Source organism: Neolamprologus multifasciatus, chromosome 4 (assembly GCF_963576455.1).
Source record: "Neolamprologus multifasciatus chromosome 4, fNeoMul1.2, whole genome shotgun sequence".
Taxonomy (NCBI): Eukaryota; Metazoa; Chordata; class Actinopteri; order Cichliformes; family Cichlidae; genus Neolamprologus; species Neolamprologus multifasciatus.
The window spans coordinates 21,790,516-21,811,419 of record NC_140442.1 but is presented as its reverse complement, the minus strand read 5'-3'; the positions used below and the strand labels follow the sequence as shown (position 1 = coordinate 21,811,419).

Here is a 20,904-nt window from a genome sequence, read left to right as displayed (position 1 = left end):
ATAACACTGAATCGGTTATTATCTGACAGCCAAAAAGACTCAAAGGGGTGGCTGGAGCCTCTTCGCTCTCATAGGGCAAGAGGCAGGGTTCTTATGCTGGACTAACATTTTAATTCAGCTCTTTATCTCATGTGCTTTTTATCATTCATATTCACACACTGACGGGTGTATAGAAGGCAATTCCAGGCTCTTGTCCAAGGATATTTTAACATACAGACTCAAACAGTCTTACACCAGTGACCTCCCCTTGGTACTCACTCTGCATCCAGGAGGATTGTGACCATAAAGAAATCTAACCAGGCCTGAGGCTGTAGTAATGAGCATTTCTAGGAGTCTTTTGAGAGGACCAGTCAGTAGGCCTAATAGGAAATGAAAAAAATAAAATAAAATGCCTGTAAAAGCAGAAGATTTGGTTGATTTGAAGGATTCGGGTGTATGGTAACATGATGTCGCAATCTTCACAGGAGAAAGCAACCCAGCAAGTTCCCCCAAATCTCAGACTGTGCATTGCTCAACATAAGGGGATGCACGGTGGCACGGTGGTTAGCACTGTTGCCGCACAGCAAGAAGGTCCTGAGTTCAATTCCACCATCAGGCCGGGGTCTTTCTGTGTGGAGTTAGCATGTTGCTTGTGGGGATAGGTTAATTGGATAATCCAAATTGCCACTAAGTGTGAGTGTGAATGGTTGTCTGTTCCTGTCTGTTAGCCCTGCGACAGACTGGCGACCTGTCCAGGGTGTACCCCGCCTCTCACCCTATGACAGCTGGGATAGGCTCCAGCGCCCCCTGCTACCCTGAAAAGGATAAGCGGATGGATGGATAAGGGGATGAATGATGGGGTGTTGAGAGGTTTGCCAATAAAAATAAATAAAAAATTGCTCTCACAGCAAATGTAGTACTTTTTTCTCCCCCCGCGGGCCTTTTTTGTAATGCGGGTGAAAACCTGAGAACCTTTTTCTTGTTTTTTTTCATGTTGGCGTCATGTTGGCGTCATGTTGGAGTCATTTCAGCTTACAAGATGTTCTTAAAGATTTGATTTGTTTTTTTTTTTTCCAAAAGCACCTTAGAGCAGTTTAACCACATTTTTATGTTCGTCACTGGGTTGCAGAGTACACCTGGGGGTTCAGGGACATGCCTGAGTGCACCTTACATGTCTGTGGTATGAGCTTGTTTCCCAACACAGAATGTTTCAGTTTTGAAGCATGGGAAGATGAATTATTAGGGGAACACTGATAACACCTGGGATTGAGAGGAATCTGAGGAAAATCTGCACTATAAAGAAAATCCCGGGTTGCAATGCAAAATCAGAGTTTTCATTAAAACTATTACATATATTTATTTGGGTTTGTTTATCCCATCCTCACCCCAAAACAGTCGTTTGGAACGTCAGTCATACAGGTATGGGTGAGAGTGCTGGGTGTGTCTGAATTATGACAAGGTAATTGTATGTGTATGAGTGTGTATGTTTCGATGGGCCAGATGAGCAACATTCCAGTGATTGACCAATCCCCAGACAGTGTGACATTCCTTAGAAAGAATGGGTTTCCAACATAATTTGTGTTTGTGTTTATTCCCTGTTTTATATAAACTGAGAGCAGGAAATGCCCGGGCAGGGGTTTATCCAATTCGATCCTTTCTTTTAGCCAAGCACAATGTTAAAGATGATAATAATGACAATGGTAACAGCCCATTTTGCAATTCCAGTTTTAGAACTGAAGACTGCAGGGAACAAAGGGAAGTAAACTCTGTCAGTTAGAGCTGATTAAAATTTGTATGACCTAGTATTATAGTATTATAGTATTACTCACAAAATTGGTAATTTAAAGTGAGAATAATCTAAAGTGGGTTTGAGATGTAAATCTGCTAGTATCAGAAAGTTTAGATGTGCTGATAAAGAAAACAAGGCTATCAAGGTTTCAGCCTTTAAGTCTTTTGTTTTCAGTCTTAAGTAGACCTATAGGCCTAATAATCAGGGATCTAACTAATGAGAAATTCAGAACAGGTTATGAATCACAGCGTAGGAAATAATTATTTGAACCCCTGCTGAATTTGTAAGTTTGCTCACTTATAGAAAAAATAATTACAGTCTCTTATTTTTATTGTTTATTTGTTGTTTAATTTTAATGGCGGGAGACACAATTTTAGCCAAAAAATTAAGAAAAAAAAATTACACAAAAGTTAAACTGATAAACTGATTTTCATATGATTGAGTGAAATAAGTATTTGATCTCTTATAACCCAGACAGAATTTTGCCTCCCACAGAGGGGCTGTCTGCCCATGAGGCACAAAGATTACAATCTTCCATCCATCCATCCATCCATCCATCCATCCATCTGTAGCCAAGTACAGGATAGGGTAGGGAAAGTTAAAGTAAGATGGAGAGAATGGGCCAATAGCTAGATTCGTAGGAGGGAATAAGTGAGTTGCGTGGAGAAGAATGACTGGAGCCACAGGTAAAGTTGCTATGAATTGTATTAAACTATTTAGCAACAATTTAACAGCATTTCATGAACAGAAATGAAAACATAAAATAAAATACAGTGACAGCAATAATAATAACAATCAGAATCCTATCTGAGCTCAGATATGTCAGTCTTGCCGGCTTAATAGTCAGTGTTCAGTCAAGTCAAATCCAATAGGTCAAAAGTCTGTGATTGGTGCGATTTCGTCCTACCGCACTGTTGCAATTGTTCGTGAGAGAAGAGCAACCTGCCCTTCTGGGCCAACTCGGAATGGCTGTGGTTCGGTTCAAAGGGAAAGGCTCGCCATCTTCCTCGTCAGGAAGATTTCCAGGTCTCACGATCCCAAAAAAAAAAAACCTAGCCTGTAAACAACAGGACTATTACTAATTCAGTTCACACTCTAATGATATACATGGCCATATGTGTAAATAATGCAAGTGCTATAACAAAACAAGCACAAAACATTAATTCTAATTTCTAACTATAGTCTATACAGTGCATCTTAATCATGAATGCAATCTTTAAATCACAATCAGCTTATTCTATCATCAAGGTACACATTTCTATCAGAAATCAGAAATAAACCATAAACTATGGTAGATTATATTTTACAGTATTGCCCTTTAACTGAATTACAGGAGCATTGCTTTACACTGCATAGCAATGAAGCAATATATTATTTACACTCAATGTACAGAATAAAATTACCAAAAGAATATACAAAAACCCACAGGCTGTAGTTTTACAGTATGTGGTAACGTATCAGCACAGTAAGAATACACACGGACATCTATCCAGTGCCGCTCGAGCATCAAATGTAACAAAAATAAAGTAGATTCATGACCTTTAAGATCAAAATTAACTTATTCCATCATCTTATTTTAGTGCATTTAATATTCAACAAGTAATACTAGAATATCATCAGCACACAAGCTGAGTGCTCAGAATGGCTGAACTCCGTGGGAAACCCCGTGTGTTCTCCCACAGTGAAAACGTGGTCAGCTACAGCTACAGCTATAAGCACCAGGCTACTTAGCTTTTCAATTAGCCTGATTCGCCCAGTCCCAGTTTAACTCACCAGCACACTTCTAATGTTCAACTCTCAGAGAGGATCTTGTCCACTTCATCCGCTCCCGTGCAGATCTACAACATTGAAATTGGGCCATTATATTCCCCGTTAACTTCTTGTTAGCTTTTTAGCTTCAAGGTTAGCTTAACAGCTTCTGACTCACCGCGATGGTTTCAAGGTCCAAAATGTTCACAACAAATCAGGTCCGTTTCTCCAAGGTACATGCAGATCTCCGGTATGGATATTTGCTCAATTTATCAAGTTAATAGTTCTTTTCCAGCAAAAAGCTTGGCGGTGAAAATCAGCGATGGTCTCGTGCACCTCCGTCTCTCTCTGTGTCTGAGCACGTGACGGTACAGAGCAGGGGAAGGCGGGGCTTGTTCCTTCCTAACCAGTAGGGGTGTTAAATATACTCTTTGGGTTTTATTCTTATATTTATAGTATTTATCTTTTATTATTGATTTACTTTTGATCAACTCAGTGATTAACAGAGTAATGATGAATCACAATTAACAATAACAATGTTGTAGTGCGTTACTGAGTTGTGTAAACTCACTGGGTTACACATCCATCCATCCATCCATCCATCCATCCAACACCAAGGTGTTTCCAGGCCAGCCAAGAGATATAATCTCTCCAGCGAGGAGACCCAAGACAGGGATGTGCCTTCCCCCCAGTGGCACATGCCTGGAAAAAGTACATCTATCCACAGAATCGGTTTCTTCCATTCCACCTCTCCACCACCACCGGCAAGACCAAAAAGTTTCAAAGGACATCAGGGATAAAACTGTACACCTACTCAAGGCTAGAATACAAGACCATCAGCAAGAAGATTGGTGTGATTATTTGGAAATGGAATGAATCTAAAATGACCATCAATTGCACTCTCAATCAAACTTCATCCAAGATCTTTTTCATGAGATAAGAATGACCATGAGAAAGGTGGTGGATGATCCCAAACCTTTCAAAACTACACAGGAGGAGCCTGTTAATGATCTGAAGGCAGTTGGGACCATAGTCATCGAGAGCACCACTGGTAACATACTGGGCCATAGTGGACAGAAATCTTGCAAGCTCCCAAGGATCCCCTGCTCAAGACAGCACATGTACAGGCCTGACTTATGTTTGCCAATAAACATATATATGGCTGAAAGATGGTTGGGAGAAAGTACTGTGGCGAGATGAAAGCAAAATTAAACTCTCTGACAGCAACTTGACCTGGCATGTTTGGAAGAACAGAAGTGCTGAGTATTACTCCAAGTAAACTCCCTCAACACTGAAGATGGATACCATGACAAAACCCAAAACATACTGCCAAGGCAACAAGAGTGTCTAAAGAAAAATTACATTAAGGTTTTGGTCTTCAGACCTCAATCTGAAACAGCATCTGCATCTGTGGAGCGAGATGAAACTTCAAGTTGTCAAGTGGCAGCCAAGTAAAAAAAATGTGTGCGAACTTGACCAACTATAAGAAACGTCTTACAACCCCCGACCAAAAAGGTTATTTGAGGATCAAGTATTAATTTCACTCAGTGACATGCAAATGAATTCTTAACGTTTATACAATGAGTGTTTTTTGAATTTTATTTTTGGTTGATATTCTTTCTCTCCCCAGAAATATGAAACTACCAGAAAATGTAGAGGCTGTTGATTTCTTTGTAAGTGAGCAAATGTACAATCATAGAACTGTAGTTTGTCTAAATCATAGTTTGTTAAAGCAACAGGTACCATTACGTATATGTATTTTCATATGATAATAAAAACCTAAAATAACATTACTGCCGTCAGTGTACAGCAAGTCTTAAAAGAAGGTGAGACACATTTAAACCTCCCTGCGATTGCTGTGGTTGCTAGCAGATTGTCAGCTATAGTTTGCATGAAAGACGCAAAGTTGTCTACTAACGACTTGCAGAGTGGTAATGAAAGGTGAAAAAGTGTGACGCAAACTAGAAACAGGAAAAAAGTTGTGCCGCAGCGCTGCTGCCAACATGTTTGAAAAGGTGCAGCTTTTACTTTGAAGGTAAATGATCCCTGTTTCCAGTTTGCGTTGCATGTTTTACAGCTGGTGAATATTTGCAGTAAAGTCACTACAACCAAATACAACCGTGGCAATCTGCTAGCAACCAAAGCAATCCCAACGAAGCCTTCTCCAATTGATTGGGGAATACATGTTCTTCCCAAGTGACTGGTGGTTGCCAGGAAAGTCGCTGACTGGTCTCTAGACCTGTGTAACCGAGGCTTGTCCATCAACCTCCAATAACCACTCGCCAACCAGACAGGGAATATAAATTGCTCCATTGTTACTGGCAGAGATGGGCAGTAACGCGTTACTTGTAACGCGTTACTGTAATCCGATTACTTTTTTCAAGTAACGAGTAAAGTAAGGGATTACTATTGCAAAAACGGTAATTAGATTACCGTTACTTTCCCGTAGGAACGCTGCGTTACTGCGTTACTAAAACCGTGATTTTTTTGCGAGAATGTCTCATGACAGTGACGTAAGCAAGTGCGACGTTCGTGAAAACAGCTGTGTGCAGATCAACAATGGATAATATATCGAGTGCAGGAGAGAGTATGAGCGTGCAGCGTTTAAAGCGTGGAAGTACTGACCTTATTTTGAGTTTGATTCCGTCAAAAGTGACAAAAACAATAGTGTCCGTTGTGCGTGGGAAGAAAACTTCTTTTTACAGCGAAAAAAACCCCTAAACCCCTAAACTAGGCACACCTACACCAGGGTAAACCTCCGCCTACCCTACTCCTGCTTTACAGGTGAAAATAGAGCTAAAGGACCGCTAGTCTTTGACTTTATTTATTTTCTGCTGTGTTTTACTTGCATCTATTTGAAAGACTGAGTGCAAACACACACAAAAAATATATTTTATGTGTTGGAATGTGCAGAAAATAGGTTTAATTCGATACAGCAGCTTCCACAAAGCTTTTCTTTGATTTTATAAGGAGCAAACCGTATGTGTCACCTAATTGGACTCATTCGCATTGGAAAAAACAATACCTCAGTTATTAAACACACCTGTAACCTTCCTCGCAAATGTGGGTGTTGAACGGCTCTAAACATCCCTACAGAATCGCACACTGTGTCACACACGTGTGTCGAGGTGTCCCTACCACTCCCAAGCATTCTTTGATCGCTTGTCACGGCCGCTCAAGTTGGGCAGTTAAGATGCTTTAACAACCTTCATGGAAGCATCCGGTTGGTCCCATTTCACCCTGCAGCATGACAAGAAGAACAAGAAGCCCTGTGACCTACGGTGTCCCACTCTTAGAGTTTGGGTCCTAACACAGCGAGGTCAATGTGAGATTTCATGAGGAGACACTGAGACAGCTTCCACAGAAGAGGTTCACGCTTAATTCAGAGCGCCTTAAACTTTTGCAAAGCATCATGTGTGTTCGTTTCTCTGATGTTACTAAACAACTGGGAGGATGTGGTGACACTGGACGGTGAGTCAGACCCAAACCTTGAACACTGACTGCGCCCTGTGGCATGTGACTCGGCCTGCTGAGTCACATCCAGCCTGATGCCATCGTTTTCTGCCCTTAGCTGACAGCCCACTTTTTCAATGCTTTGATTAATAAGTTTTCATGCACATGCTCCCACTTATTATTAATACCGGAGCTCTATAAGTGCCAACAGACCGTGTGTGTGATTTCAAGAATGATTCTTCCACGAACAAAATAATTTTTTAAGGTGGAGTTCCTGCCCTATGTTTCCTTAAGTCTCTGCACCACACCTGTCACTGCTGCACTAAACCAGGTGGCAGTGTGCTCTTCTTCTTTGTCAGACGTTCTGCCGGTCAACTTTTTTGGGGGGTTAAAAGGCTACCTACGTGGCCTTTTTAGCCAAAATGTGTTCAAATAAATAAAATGCATGGATTACATCAGGAATGTCAAATTCATTTTACATCGCAGGCCAGCTTTGATCTCAAGTGGGCTGGACCTCTTAAACTCGCTGTTCATGCCAATGTAAAGAAGTTTAAATGCACATTTAATCCCTCAGATATTTTTAATAAGAAAACAGAAGGGCATCTTCAACAGTATGTCTAAATTATTCCAGTGATAAGACAAACATTGCCGTCAATATTACTCTTTGGGCTGGAATTGTAGGAAATACATTTGTAAAATGACAGAAAAAGCACATCAGACTGTCCCGTGATTAAAAACAGAAGGTTTTTGTTCATTTGTAGAAAATTGTCTTTTTTTCTAGTAAATGTTTCTTTGGACCTACTGCTGTGCTCTGGCCACTTCCTCTGGGAAGTTTAGTTTAGAGCTTTGTTTGCTCATTGTTTCAGTAGTTTCGTCTCTCTGTATCATACAGTAGTGCTTCCAAGCTGTGCTGGAAGTCTGACATATATAAATCTACAAAATAACAATCAGAGGTATATTATTTGTAATTTGTAATTATTCTAGACTAGTGTATAAAAATTATTACCACAATTAGATGAAAAATAGATGATTAGATAATAAAGTAATCATATGATAAAATGTAGCTGTTAAAATTGTCAGTTATGTGTATTTGCTCTGACCTTTAATAAAGGTCCTAAATGGAAACCTACTTGAGCTGGTGATAACTATTTTCAGCTAGTTGAAATCAGTCTTAATGATGGTTAAGTTTGATTGATTGGAATCTCTCAAGCTCTCAGATCATTTTTCTAAGACCCCCATGCCTGCTTTATAAGAACATCATGTGAATGAGACTGATGCAGGCCTCAGCTGGACCGGTTGATGGTGAACGTGCGTCCCGTCCTGAAATAGTTCTCTATTTCCTCCAGCGAGCGCTTGCGAGTCTCTGGGATGCACACAGCATTGAAGAGCAGGGAGACGACGCACACCACCGTGAAAAGCAGGTAGGGCACATACAGGCCGTACGTGTCCACTAAGTGTGTGAAGCCGTGCGTGAGCCCGAAGGCCGTCAGCCAGCTGACGGTGACACACACACCAGAAGCTTTACCCCTGGCAGCCAGTGGAAGCACCTCTGACATTAGCAGCCATGTGATTGGGCCCCATCCCAAGGCGTATCCTAGGAGACAACCAACAATGTGATAATAAAGCTAACAGCCCACATTAAAGAAGATGACATCATGAGACAATGAAAGCAGCAGACGCCCTTTGTCAGGCACAGCACAGAGACAGCATATTTTAGGATGTTCAGACTGGGACATTTCTTTAAGGTGTGATTAACGACGTCTGAAAACAAAACCCCTGAAGGGAAGAAGCACAGTACAGCATGCTAATGCTACAACATATAAATCATTGGGGGTTTTCTCAGCTGAGCAGGTGTGACAACATATTTGTCCATCATATTTTTATGAGGATATAATGTTGACACGTCATAGTCTGTTAATGAGGCTCCAAGAGCTAAATGTAACAGAGCTGATGATTTAACACCTCTGATGCCTGACAGGTTACTAAGTTTCTCCTCTACAACCCATAAAAGTATACATGTATTTGTTTAAATGCTAACTTAATTGTTTATGGCGTTTGTTACCAAGCAGTAATCTCTGCTGCTGAAAAATAAAGCTGATGCTTAAGTGTCAAAACCTGCAGTTCCATAAATGACCACTTGAGGCTGACACTAGAAAAACAACGACCTAAAAACCCCAAACTGCTCAAGTCCATCTTTGATATACAGTCATTGGCGCCGCCATAGCAAATTCAACCATATTGGCAGAACTGATTTTTCAGGTACTTTCAGTGTATAATCTTACAGATAATATGACTTTCTGCATGGTCGAGTTTTTAACACTGATAAGCAGGAGTCTATGTCTGTGTGACGCACTCAAATACTTTATGGATGCAGCTTGCAAACCAAGGTTTTTAGCTTTCCGATAAGTTAAAATTTTGTCCAAGTCATTCTGTAACTAATGTTATGACAATCTATCCCTTAATCTTCAGCCTGTTATAATCAGAACCACTGAGAAGAACCATGTGGTCAGTAAGCCATAGATCACAAGTGTACCAAGTGTCATACTTGTCCATCCAAGAGCTGCTGAGCTGTTTACTATAGCGGGAGACTCACAGCTTCCCCCTTGGCACCTCTCACTACCACGTCACTGACTGCCAGAAACAAATAATCAAATATCTGTTGCTTTCAGAACTCACCAAATATAAACACCACGGTACATATGATCGGCAAGATGCTCCCTGCAGTTTGGGCATTGCTCATAAAAGTGCTTCCAAAGTCATTATGGGAGGTGTAGTCCAGAGCGGTGTGGTTTGGAGGAGCAGGGCCAGGAGGGCAAGGTGTGGTGTGAGAAACCATGGTGAGAGTCAGAGTGGACAAAAACATCAGCATGCTCGATGTGTACAGTAGAGCCTTGCGTCCTGCTTTGTCCATCAGAAAAGCTGCCACGGCAATAGAGCAGAGGCGCAGCAAACCCACGATGGCAGCATCATACCTGGCAGATACAGAAACACAGATATGGAGTTTAAAGACGAACTCGATGTGTTTCGTGATTATTCTTGAGTTTCAAAGTCAATTTAAATGATTAATTAGATGTATCATTTGCGTTATTATCATTAAAGCACAAAAGGCTAAAAACAATAAAATCCACATGGGAAATAAACCACCAACCTGGGTGGCAGGGGGACATTGCTCTTTTTAAAGATGGGCTCCATGTAAACCAGGATTGGTGTGATGCCTGTCATCTGCTGCAGGAAACGCATCCCCACTGAGATCAGGATTGGCTTGTAGTAGGTTGGTGTTCCCAGCTGAGACCATGTGATTTTGGGCTGTGTGTCGATGCTGTGCTGCATTAATGGAGTTACAACAAATATGTTAATGTCTATGAACCCTGTAGGATGTATACTGAGGTGTCTCATATTCATCTCCAATGAAACCCAGTAAATCAGCTGCTTGCCTATTTACCTGTACGGCAAGGAGCTCAGTCTGGACGTCATACTGATTTCCCCTGAGCCAGCGGAGCACCCTCTCAGCATGCTGCTGCCGGCCCATTGAGAGGAGCCTTCTGGGGGAGGAGGGCATGAACGCCAGCAGCACAACCATCAACACAGCTGGCACCTCGCCTGCCACAGCCAGCCACCTCCATGGCACCACCAGACCTGTCCATTGGATACAAAAAAAGAGAGAGGCAGTTCCTTTTTTTAAGATACACCACTTAAAACATCACAAAACACGGTTTTATATGAGAATACCATTTAAAGCAAGAAAATTAAGATGCACAACCAATTTTAGCAAAGACAGCTAACTATGTATAAAGCTGGCATAACTGGGTATGCACCAGCACTGGTTTGTTCCTACCAAGAGCATAGAGCACCAGGGCCCCAATTACAGATGTGATCTGAGGGCAGGAGCCAAGAGCTCCTCTCACTTTTTGGTGGGAGATCTCTGAGATGTAAACCTGTAAACACACATAATATTACAGTTACATAAAGTCAACTAGTACAAATTCAGAGAGTAAGTCAAAAGATGCCAGTAGTGTCCCCAAAAAACAACTCAACTACACTGAGATGACTCACAAAGATGGTACAAGCACACTTGCTAAATAAGTTATTCAGCATAAAAGGAATTCTGGAATTCATGTAAAGTTTACATGTAATTTGTGTTACGTAAAATGTAAAATGTTCAGTAAATTTACTTGACTGATATACATTCAGTTTATATCAAGTGCATAAAGTTTAAGTGTTTAATTAAATATGTAAGAGAAGAGAAGAGAAGAGAAGAGAAGAGAAGAGAAGAGAAGAGAAGAGAAGAGAAGAGGCGCTTACCATTATAATAGTTACGTGTAGTTTCTTTAGTATGTGGAAATTCTCAAAGTTGTTTTAGCTCATGCATCCATGCTCTGTGGGTCTAGGTGAGATTCAGTACTCCATGTTTTTTTTTAACTTAACAATATTTCCAGCTTTACAGGACTAGATTTTTCCTTCCTGACAAACCCGGTTGCTCTGATGATGCAAATTTATTTTAAGCTCACTTGTCTTTTCAGTTCTGCACTTGTCATAAAAGTAACCAATGGTGTAGCTTATCCCATTAATGAGGGTCATGTTAGACAAACTATGTTCATGCTTTCTCACACATGACTTATTCATTTTAGTAAGAAGTGACTGTCTATCTAGTTTTAATGCAGTGTTTTTAAAACTGGATGAATTAACTGCAATCTCTTAATACTTTTCTGGGAACACTGAACACTTTTGTCAACATTTTTATAGGATGCTGTAGTCAGGTATCCATATACGTATTAGGGACTCAGAGAATACAAAAAATTATAAATAGGTTTTTTTAAGCTTATATAACCATGGTTACCTACAGGAATGGATGCTGCAGTCATCCCCGCGGCAACGCCATTTAGGAAACGGCCCACCTGGAGCATGGACAAGTTTATAGCTCCTCCCATCAGCATGTACCTGAGACACACATACACAGTTTATTCATTCAAAAATAAATAATCTACAGTGTAATATTCATGAAACACATCACCAGGTGCAACTTAGCAGACCTAAGCAATGCTGCCAAGACAAGAAGATTACTCCTGGCAATCCTTCCAAATAAACCATAATTTTTCAGCCTTGCTCATTTAACATGCTGACTGAGGCCTGTCTGAGGTTTAGCTCTTGGGTTTTTTGCAGTTTCTCTGAGCAGTGGAGTTAATCTGCTGAGACATTCACTCCGGGGATGGTTGTGGCATTGTGTTCTTCTTCTTCTGCTTTCATAGAGGTGTTCCAATCTTTCATCTTTGTAATGTTAACCATCTTCGTCCCTCACTCACACCACACAGTACCGCCATACTTGTCAATGCTCTTGTCACATCTCGTCTGGATTACTGTAATTCTCTTCTCTATGGTTTACCTCATAAATCCCTCCATAAATTGCAGTTAGTTCAAAATACAGCTGCTCGTATTATTTCCAGAACTAGATCCACTGAACATATAACACCTGTTCTTAAACAGCTCCATTGGCTCCCAATTCACCTCCGTGTCAATTTCAAGATCCTGCTTCTCACTTTCAAAGCACTTCATAACCTTGCTCCTCCATATCTATCCGATCTTCTCCATACATACTCGCCCCTTCGTACACTCCGCTCTTCTTCAGCTTCCCTTCTGTCTGTTCCACCTGCTCGCCTGACTACCATTGGACTCAGAGCCTTTAGTTGTTCTGCCCCGAGACTTTGGATGCACTCCCACTAGATCTCCGGACCAAACACTGTCTCACCACTTTTAAATCACGTCTCAAAACTCATCTATTTAAAATTGCATACACCTGATCTGTTTTAGGCCATTTTTATGTTGCTCAGTTTTTATATTTGTTTTTATACTTTTATGACTGTTTATGTCTAAATTTTATCTACCATGTTTGCTATATATACATTTTTCCTATGTTTTTTATGGTATTGTTTACATGTTACTGTAAGGTGACCTTCAGGGTCTGAAAGGCACCTATAAATAAAATGTATTATTATTATTATTATTATTCCAATCTGATATTTATCAACTAATCAAGTCCATTTGATTAATTCATTTTTAGTAACAGCGTACTTAGTGTTTCCAATCAGTCGTACATGCTTTTAAACACACCAAATTAAGTTCTAAGAGTAATGATGTTGTGTTTCCCAGTTTAGTGCATTATGTGCTTTCAGTGGTATTTCAGGTTTTCAAATGTTTAAAGTTGGTATGTCATAGTATCAAAGTACAGAATTTATAAATAAATGATCTGCTTACACAATATTACCGATGTTATAATATATGCTATAATCTTCCTGTTGTTCTGCTGTCACTATTTCACTATTTATATTTTATTCCTGCACAGTTTGTGTGGAGCACTCACAATTTTGTTGTATGTGTACTATGATAACAGAGCATTTCTATTTTTTCTATTCTATTCTATGCAAATCTATCTGTTAAAAGTGTTGAAGAGGGCTTCATGTTGTGTATGCTGTGACTGAGACCAACCCGATAGTTGAGGGCAACGCCGACATCATTATACTCAGCTTTCGTCCAATCATGTCGTTGAGCAGTATGGCCCCTAGCCCCCCGGCTGCAGCACCTAGGGAGTAGATAGATCCGAACCAGGCGGCCTGCTCGGTGTTCATCCTGAGCCGAGGGTCGGCGTCGGGACTCTGGAAATATGGCAGCACGGGAGACGGGTAGACAAGGGAGTAACCAGAGTTGAAGTTCCCCAGGACCGCTGCAAATGCGGCCAGGTACAGTCCAGAGTTTTTAATCTAAGACAAAGAGGTGTGGACACGTTCAAACACAAGATCAACTGCACATATAGAGTTGAAACTGATCTGGATGTTCAGTGAATCAATGACAGGTGTGGAAGTGTACGAGAGGTTTGTGATCTCAACTAATTTAAAAATCAGCATGTTGTCCAGAGAGTAGATATGGGGGGGGGGGGGGGGGGGGGGGGATTATATATAATAGTAAAAATAATATAATATTAATATAAATAATAATGAATAATGAAAAGTATATCTAATATTTAAAAACTATATTTGCTTGGTTGATGTTTTGAGTTTCAAAGATAAATGAAGGATGAGATTATTGCCTGCATGACTGGTGACAGTTCTTCTATTGACTGTAGAATAACTAAAAAGCAGTATTGTGGAAACTATTTTAGATTGAGCGTCTCACAAAATACAGATGGAAGGAGTTTAGGTATAGGAAGCAAACCTATGTGAAGCAGTTTTGTTAATTAAAAGTCACATACCAGTAAGAGTTGCAACTCAGCTGGGTTTTTTGGGAGTGACCACATGAAACAAAAGGGTTGAAAAGCAGAAAACGAAAGCTTTGGTATTCAGTTATCATCAATCAGGCCCCTGCCATACAAAAATGTGACAAAACCCATCTTTCTGCACCTCCTCTATTCAAGTGTGCAATCATGTTTGCATTAGCCGTGCATGACAGAAAAGGGAGGTGGGAAGTGTTGAAAGGAGTTAACTTACAGACGAGAAGTCACGCACAGAAAAAAGTAAAAAGCAAAAAGTAATCAAACCAGCTGAACAAATGCATTAAAATTATCAGGTGATTACTTAGTTAAGAAAAGTTCTGTGATGTTTTCCAGAAGTGGAGGGAAAAAATTCAGAACAAGAAACTCTAGATTCACCCTTAACTGAAATATTCTTGAGTAATCAGTTAAGAAAGTGACATAAAGCAAGTTGTCTGGAGTTCACAAGCTTCTTGACTTCTGTTTCGTTTTCCTGTTGAGGTCATCCTAAAATGCAACACTGCAGTCAGACTAAGCAAAGCTATGAGCGGTTTGCTTGGAATGGAGAAAATCAACATTTCAGCAATGAACAAATCAAAGTCAGAGGATGGGATGTTTGTGTTTCTCATTGAAAGTTAAATCGGTATAGTAACAGGTGGGATTTCTTTCACTCAGGCCAAGTTTTCATTTATCATCAGAGTTTTGAATCACACTGTAAAATAAATCGTGCTTTTTATTTTTCACACATGTCAACTTTACCGTCAAACAAAGAAAGATTTGGACTGTTAACCGTCAGGCTGCAGATAGACATCTCCATTCAGCTGCTGCACTGAACGGTTATTTTATTCACATAATTTGCATAAACTCAGAGTTTAAAACAGCTCGACACCCACACTATAAACACAGCTTAAAAATCACTGTCTGTCTGAAATGAGAAATGAGTTAGACCATAAACAAAGCGATGTAGACATGATCTTATTTCTGCATTAAATCTTTTAAGCTTATAGGATTTTAAATGACAATCAGTGAGCTCAGACCTTGGATGTTGATTGTCTTGGCAGCAGTGGAGTCACTTCATCCATGTTTGCTTTATAGGAGGTTTTTATAACCGGACTCGAGATTCTGACCGTTGATGATGCTCCGCACGAAAGAAACTGAAGTTGTTGTTTAAAGGAAAAAAAAAAAACTGATACAAAAATCCACAAAAGCACCGTGTGATAAAACGTTATCACAGTGTGCCAAAATACACTGCACAGCTTTCAACAAAGGACTTAAAAAACAACTAAAAAACCAAAAACCAAAAAGGGCTGAATAAAAGTACAGCCAAGTTTGTTTAAAAAAGAGTACGGCACAGCATCTAGTCTGATCTAAGCATTATCTCAATCTTCTGGTGGACAACGAGCTGTGTAGGGCTTTCCAGGGTGAGACAATGAAATGACAAAGGCACTGACGCTGCATGTGGGACTTGTGGGAGGTCAGAATGAAAGCGAAAGTAAAACCTCTGTTTGCACTAGACTTTCACATGTGGAAAACAGTGTAACTTTTGATGGAACACTTCACTTTAACATGAGCGTGTATTTAAAGTAGTATATTGGCATCAATGCAATGAGATTGTCCATGTTTAGCACTGCAGATTGAAGCTGCAGTGTTGCAACTGAGTCATAAGAATTAAAGCAGAAGGGAGGGCTCTGCAAAAGGATTCCTGGATTGGGTCATTTGCACAAAAAGCAGAAGATGAAGAGAGCCAGATCCCCCCAGCAGAATCAAGGGGGAAGAAGAAAGTACAAGCTGCTTCTCCCTCAGCCCACACATCATGAGTTTTACAGCCACATACACAGTTCACACATAAAAGCCTGCGAACTTACTTCAGTTAACCGAAATCTGTTTTTATGAAAATATATTTTCAGATTGCTGTGTTTTGAGGAAGTTTGTGAAAGCTTTTAATAAATCTAAACTTCATATCCAAAGCTGAATGACCATTTCCAGCACTTTAAATAAAAATAAATGTGCTTTCATAATAACACACTTAATAAATATTGTGTATCCGATTATTGCGGGCACTTCATTTCTCTTTTGTGTTTGTTAATTTGTATTTGACAGTGAAAGAGGGAGAAAGACAGAAGCAGAGCACCTGCTGAAGCCATCTGCATTTCCTCCCAGCTCCCCAGTGATTTTGTGGAAAGTGTTGTTTTCACATAGTGTGTTTCAAGACCAACCCTTTTCAGCTATGTCGTTCTCTTCTCCTTCAACTACACATTCCCAGACAAAGACCGACAGCTTGCATCTATCCTTGCTCCACTGCCCAGCACCATGCGCAGCTTCGTGGTGGGCATCTGGATGCAGGTCCTGGTTTACACGCTTCTGCTGCAGCTTCAGACTGTAAAGGTGCAGGGATTTGATCCAGTTTCCCAGAAACTCCAACGACTTAATGAGCAGGTCAGTCTCTTATTACCTATATTGCAAATAATATACAGTAGTAGTTATTGCAGTATCATAAACTCACATTTTTACTTGCCTTTGCATGCATGCGGCTTATTTTAAATGACTTTTTATGTGCTAGTTATATCCTATGCTAACTCAAATCCATCCCTGTTCACTAGTCACAAAAACTGTGGTACTATCATTTCAATATTGCCAAAAATGTTCTTGTTTTCAAAGAATCAGGGCTGTGCTGAAGGTAAAGGAGCTGGGCCCATGGGGAGGTCTCCACACAATCTGAAAATCATCATAATTTTCAGCTGATCCAAAAGAGTTTGGTTTAAAATATAGGACTACAGCCATATGACCAAAAATAAATCAAAATCAAAATAACACCTCACTTGTGAAATGTTCTTCCATGTTAGTTTTGGCATTTCTTTCATTGCAGCATCAAAAAGCATCATCGCGGAATTTGACATTTTTGTACAGGAATGACAAAAACAGTCACCTCAAGGTGCTTTACTGTATAGTGCAAGGTAAAGACCCTAAAATAACACAGATGACCACTTATGTGCAAGAACTTGGCAACAGCGGGAAGGAAAAACTCCCCTTTAAGAAAGAAACAGAACCAGGCTCAGGACCGAGCAGCAATCTGCTGCTCAGTTGAATGTTGTTGAATAAATGCACGAGGGTTAAAAAAGAAACATAAACATTTGCTTTTTATTAGTTTGTTTACTTTTTATGTGACGCTATCAGATTAAAGTTGAATATCTGTTTCGCAATACTGTTTCTCTTCTGCTGTCATACATGTTATTAGTCATGCTGTAAAAGCACTGAAATGATGGAAAATCTCTTGCGGCACCCGATGATCAGTCGTCACGACCATGTGACATGTGTTTTTCAGTATTTACTGGAGATTTTCAGTATTTTCCTGACCTTGAGGTCAGTGAGCAAACATCTGCAGGAAGACTCATGAAAACGTTTTTTCCCTGATAGTTCCAACAGTTCCAGGCTTTGACTCGAGCCCGTTTGAACATGCTGGACCTGAACCAGAACAGGAGTTCCTTGCAGGCGCTAAAGTGGCGTGTTCAAGCCCTGAACGACCATTACCACCATGTATCACAGGACCTGGAACACCTAAAGCAAAGCACAACACAGGAGATAGAGGATCTCAGGTCAGAGCAACCAGGGGTAAATGTTCTGTTCAGGGAGACTTGAAGGGCTGCACTGAGGCCCGCTATATGAAAAGTAATATTAGTTTTGAACTGTAATTTTTCAGGTCATTCGGCTATTTACATAATAAAATGTAGCAGTTCAGCCTTAGTCTGATACTAAAAGCTGGATTTGAGAAGCAAGAACACAAGAATACTTAATCAAATATTTTCTCACACTGTCACCACAGGGAGACAAACAGGAAGCTTGAGAAGAAAAATAAGCGCCTGATGGGTCGCCTGACTTCAATGGAAAGAAAGTTAAGGGAGAACTGCCACCAGACTGAGAAAATGACAGCCGATCCTGATCAGGACTTCTTCAACCTAACTCTAGAGCTCCGAAGTCAAGAGGAGAGACTGGCTGCTCTTCAAATCCAGCGTGATGAGTTGCTGATTGGACTAAAAGGGTTGCTGGAATCCCTGAAAAACCAGGCAACACGCTTGGCCCAACTCGAGGGCCGGCTCAGTGAAGTCCTAGACAGGAATGGAAGGCAGAAGATGGGAGAGCCTGTTAGCTCCAACATCACACCTCAGGAATACAATGAACCATGCAGAAGAGGTCAGACAAATAGAGGAGGAAAGCGTAGAAGGATTCTGGAAGGACATATCCAACCCAGAGCGCAAGGAAGCAGCCAAATCCAGACGGACACTGATCATGAAACTAAGCCAGACCAACTCCATGCAGCAAGGCAGCCTAAACATTCAAAAGCTCAGATGCCAGAGTCTTATCTACAAATACAAGTCCAAAAGGAAAATCCTAAAACACATCAAGACCCTTCCCAGCCCCAGGCCCAGATCCACACTTGGGCACAGACACAGCCCTATCCTTCCCAGCATCAGCATCAGCTAACTCTCCCCAGCATCAACACCACCCACCAGGCTCTGTCTCAATTACAGGGCCAGACTGTTCCCCAGGTACAGCAACCATCCCATTCCCATTCACATCCTGAGGAAACCCCACATTTACAAGACCCCAAACAGCATTCTAGGATGCTGCCCCGTGTTCCAAACCATTATACACCAGAAGACATACAGAACAGGACCAGTCCGGGGGCTCTACGGCCTTATAAGCCAAGTGTTAGTGGATGGGATGAAGGAGAGGAGGACAAAAGACATACAATGATTCACAACTTTCTGCAAATTCCTCTCAAGCACAAGATCCCAGCACAGCCAATTCCTAAGAGGGATGCAACCAGTAAGTAAAGTACCTACTCAGATACTGAAAAAGTCAAAGAAAGAAACATTTCAAAATTGTATCATGTTATCATCGAGTGAAAAGCATCACATTTACTGTTTATAGATTTGCGTAAACCCTCTTTTATCTTTCATGTACTGCCTCTCATGCAACTGTTTTTGCTGTTTAGCTCAGTTTGATGTTGCATTCATACAACATTTTAGCTTTTCCATGCACTGTTCAGTTTGTTCATGTGTATGTGTTGGCACCATGTTTAGATGGATTTGAATGCATCTTCTTTCTCTGTCTGCAGTTTGTAACGTGGACTCCATGGTGTTGTTCCCCTCGGCCTCAGCAGAAAACTATGTCACCTTCTCCCTGAGTCTACCAGCTCTTCTTGAACTCTCTCTGTGCCTGTGGCTTCGTGTGGAGACACCACATATTGGCACGCTGCTCTCATATGCCACCGGTGACAGTGACAATCAGTTAGTTCTTTACGGACATAGGTCCTCGTCGTCTACACCCTTTTCTGTTTCTTCTCCATCCTCACCTTCTTCCTCACCCTCTCTGGACTTTGTCATTAGAAACCCCGTGTATCGTCGTCTCCAGGTGTCACCGCTTCTGGACGCTCACTGGCATCATGTCTGTGTCCTTTGGTCCTCTATCCATGGTCGATTCTGGCACTACAATGACCACCTCCTTGCCTCCTCAGGCTCTGACTTCGGGAAGGGTTGGGAGGTTCCCGGAGGTGGATCTGTGGTGCTGGGACAGGAGCAGGACTCTGTTGGTGGAGGGTTTGATCCTGCAGTTGGTTTTGCTGGGCAAATGGCTGGGTTCAGGTTATGGAACCGGGTGCTTAGCCCATCAGAGGTAGAAGGAGTAGTGGCAGGAAGAGGTGTGCCCAGAGGAGTGGTGCTTGGTATGGAGGATATAAAGGAGGTGCATGGGGCGGTGCATCATGTGGCCTGTGATTGTTTAGAGTACTGTGGCTGATGATATAATCAAGGAAAAAAGCAGTGATCATTTAAGCAATTCCTTTTCTTTTTTTGTGCAAAGGTTGTGTTTGTGAATGTAAACACTACCGTGCTATCAGTTTCTACTATAACTACAGCACTTATAGAAGTATTATTATTCATGGACTCTGTAGCAGGGTCAAGCCTGAGACCAGGACAGCTGGAGAATGCCAGAATCCACTCTATGTGATAATGATCATAACTACACAAATATAAAGGATGCTTTGAAAAAAGATTTCAAAGTATCCTTACTGAAACAAAATATAATATAATTATAATGTTAAAACTACTTTCAAAACTAGCGCTGTAATAGCGAGTGTCGCAAACTAACTAAGAGACTGTAACTAAGAAATTAGCTCAGTTTATATGCCTACTCACGCCTCCTGCCTTTGCTGTGTGACTCTAAAATTAAAATCTGTACACAGTATGATACATGCTACACATATAATTATTACTCATTACTATTTACCTTGTTTCTTGCCTGTTTTTCTAATAGCCAATGTATCAAGCAAACTGAACTTTAGCAGCTTATGTGAATGTCAATAATGTTGTGTTCTTATGAATAAAAACTCTCCGCTCTCCATGACTCTCCATAAATCCAGTGCTTTCCCTCTGCAAGTGCAAGTCACATTTTTATAGCTAAATCAAATGAAACAATGAAGTTTATGGCATTTCACAAACTGATACCCGTTCCATTAGCAATTCTTTTATGCCCCTATTCCTTATTAATTACTTTTTAGCTTTATGTATTTTTAAAATCTTCTTATTTATTTTCCTTTGTTTTCCATGTGGAAAAAATTTGAGTGACAGTTTTTCAGGTTCATCAAAACTATTTACATTACATGTAAGTTTGAAATAATTGTAGTGCAGAAAACATTGAT

The 20,904-nt window shown here is 40.7% G+C and overlaps 2 protein-coding genes and 1 long non-coding RNA gene across 3 annotated transcripts; 1 reads left to right on the top strand and 2 right to left on the bottom strand.

The window, feature by feature from the left end:
* Positions 1-2,455: 2,455 nt before the first annotated feature.
* On the bottom strand, positions 2,456-4,109 carry LOC146520400 (uncharacterized). The gene is made up of 2 exons (XR_014873781.1): positions 3,696-4,109; positions 2,456-3,606 (listed from the first exon to the last, which is right to left on the bottom strand). It is a non-coding gene; the product is annotated as an uncharacterized LOC146520400 (long non-coding RNA).
* Positions 4,110-5,186: 1,077 nt separating this feature from the next.
* slc2a6 (solute carrier family 2 member 6) lies at positions 5,187-15,797 on the bottom strand. The gene is made up of 8 exons (XM_085157539.1): positions 15,245-15,797; positions 13,451-13,722; positions 11,812-11,908; positions 10,806-10,905; positions 10,413-10,606; positions 10,119-10,294; positions 9,647-9,942; positions 5,187-8,564 (listed from the first exon to the last, which is right to left on the bottom strand). Exons 1-8 carry the CDS (start codon positions 15,287-15,289, stop codon positions 8,254-8,256), a joined length of 1,491 nt encoding a protein of 496 aa, XP_085013665.1. The 5' UTR covers positions 15,290-15,797; the 3' UTR covers positions 5,187-8,253.
* A 496-nt stretch (positions 15,798-16,293) lies between these two features.
* Positions 16,294-20,872, top strand: ptx4 (pentraxin 4, long). The gene is made up of 4 exons (XM_085157538.1): positions 16,294-16,643; positions 17,622-17,800; positions 18,028-19,031; positions 19,324-20,872. Exons 1-4 carry the CDS (start codon positions 16,518-16,520, stop codon positions 20,001-20,003), a joined length of 1,989 nt encoding a protein of 662 aa, XP_085013664.1. The 5' UTR covers positions 16,294-16,517; the 3' UTR covers positions 20,004-20,872.
* Positions 20,873-20,904: the final 32 nt, after the last annotated feature.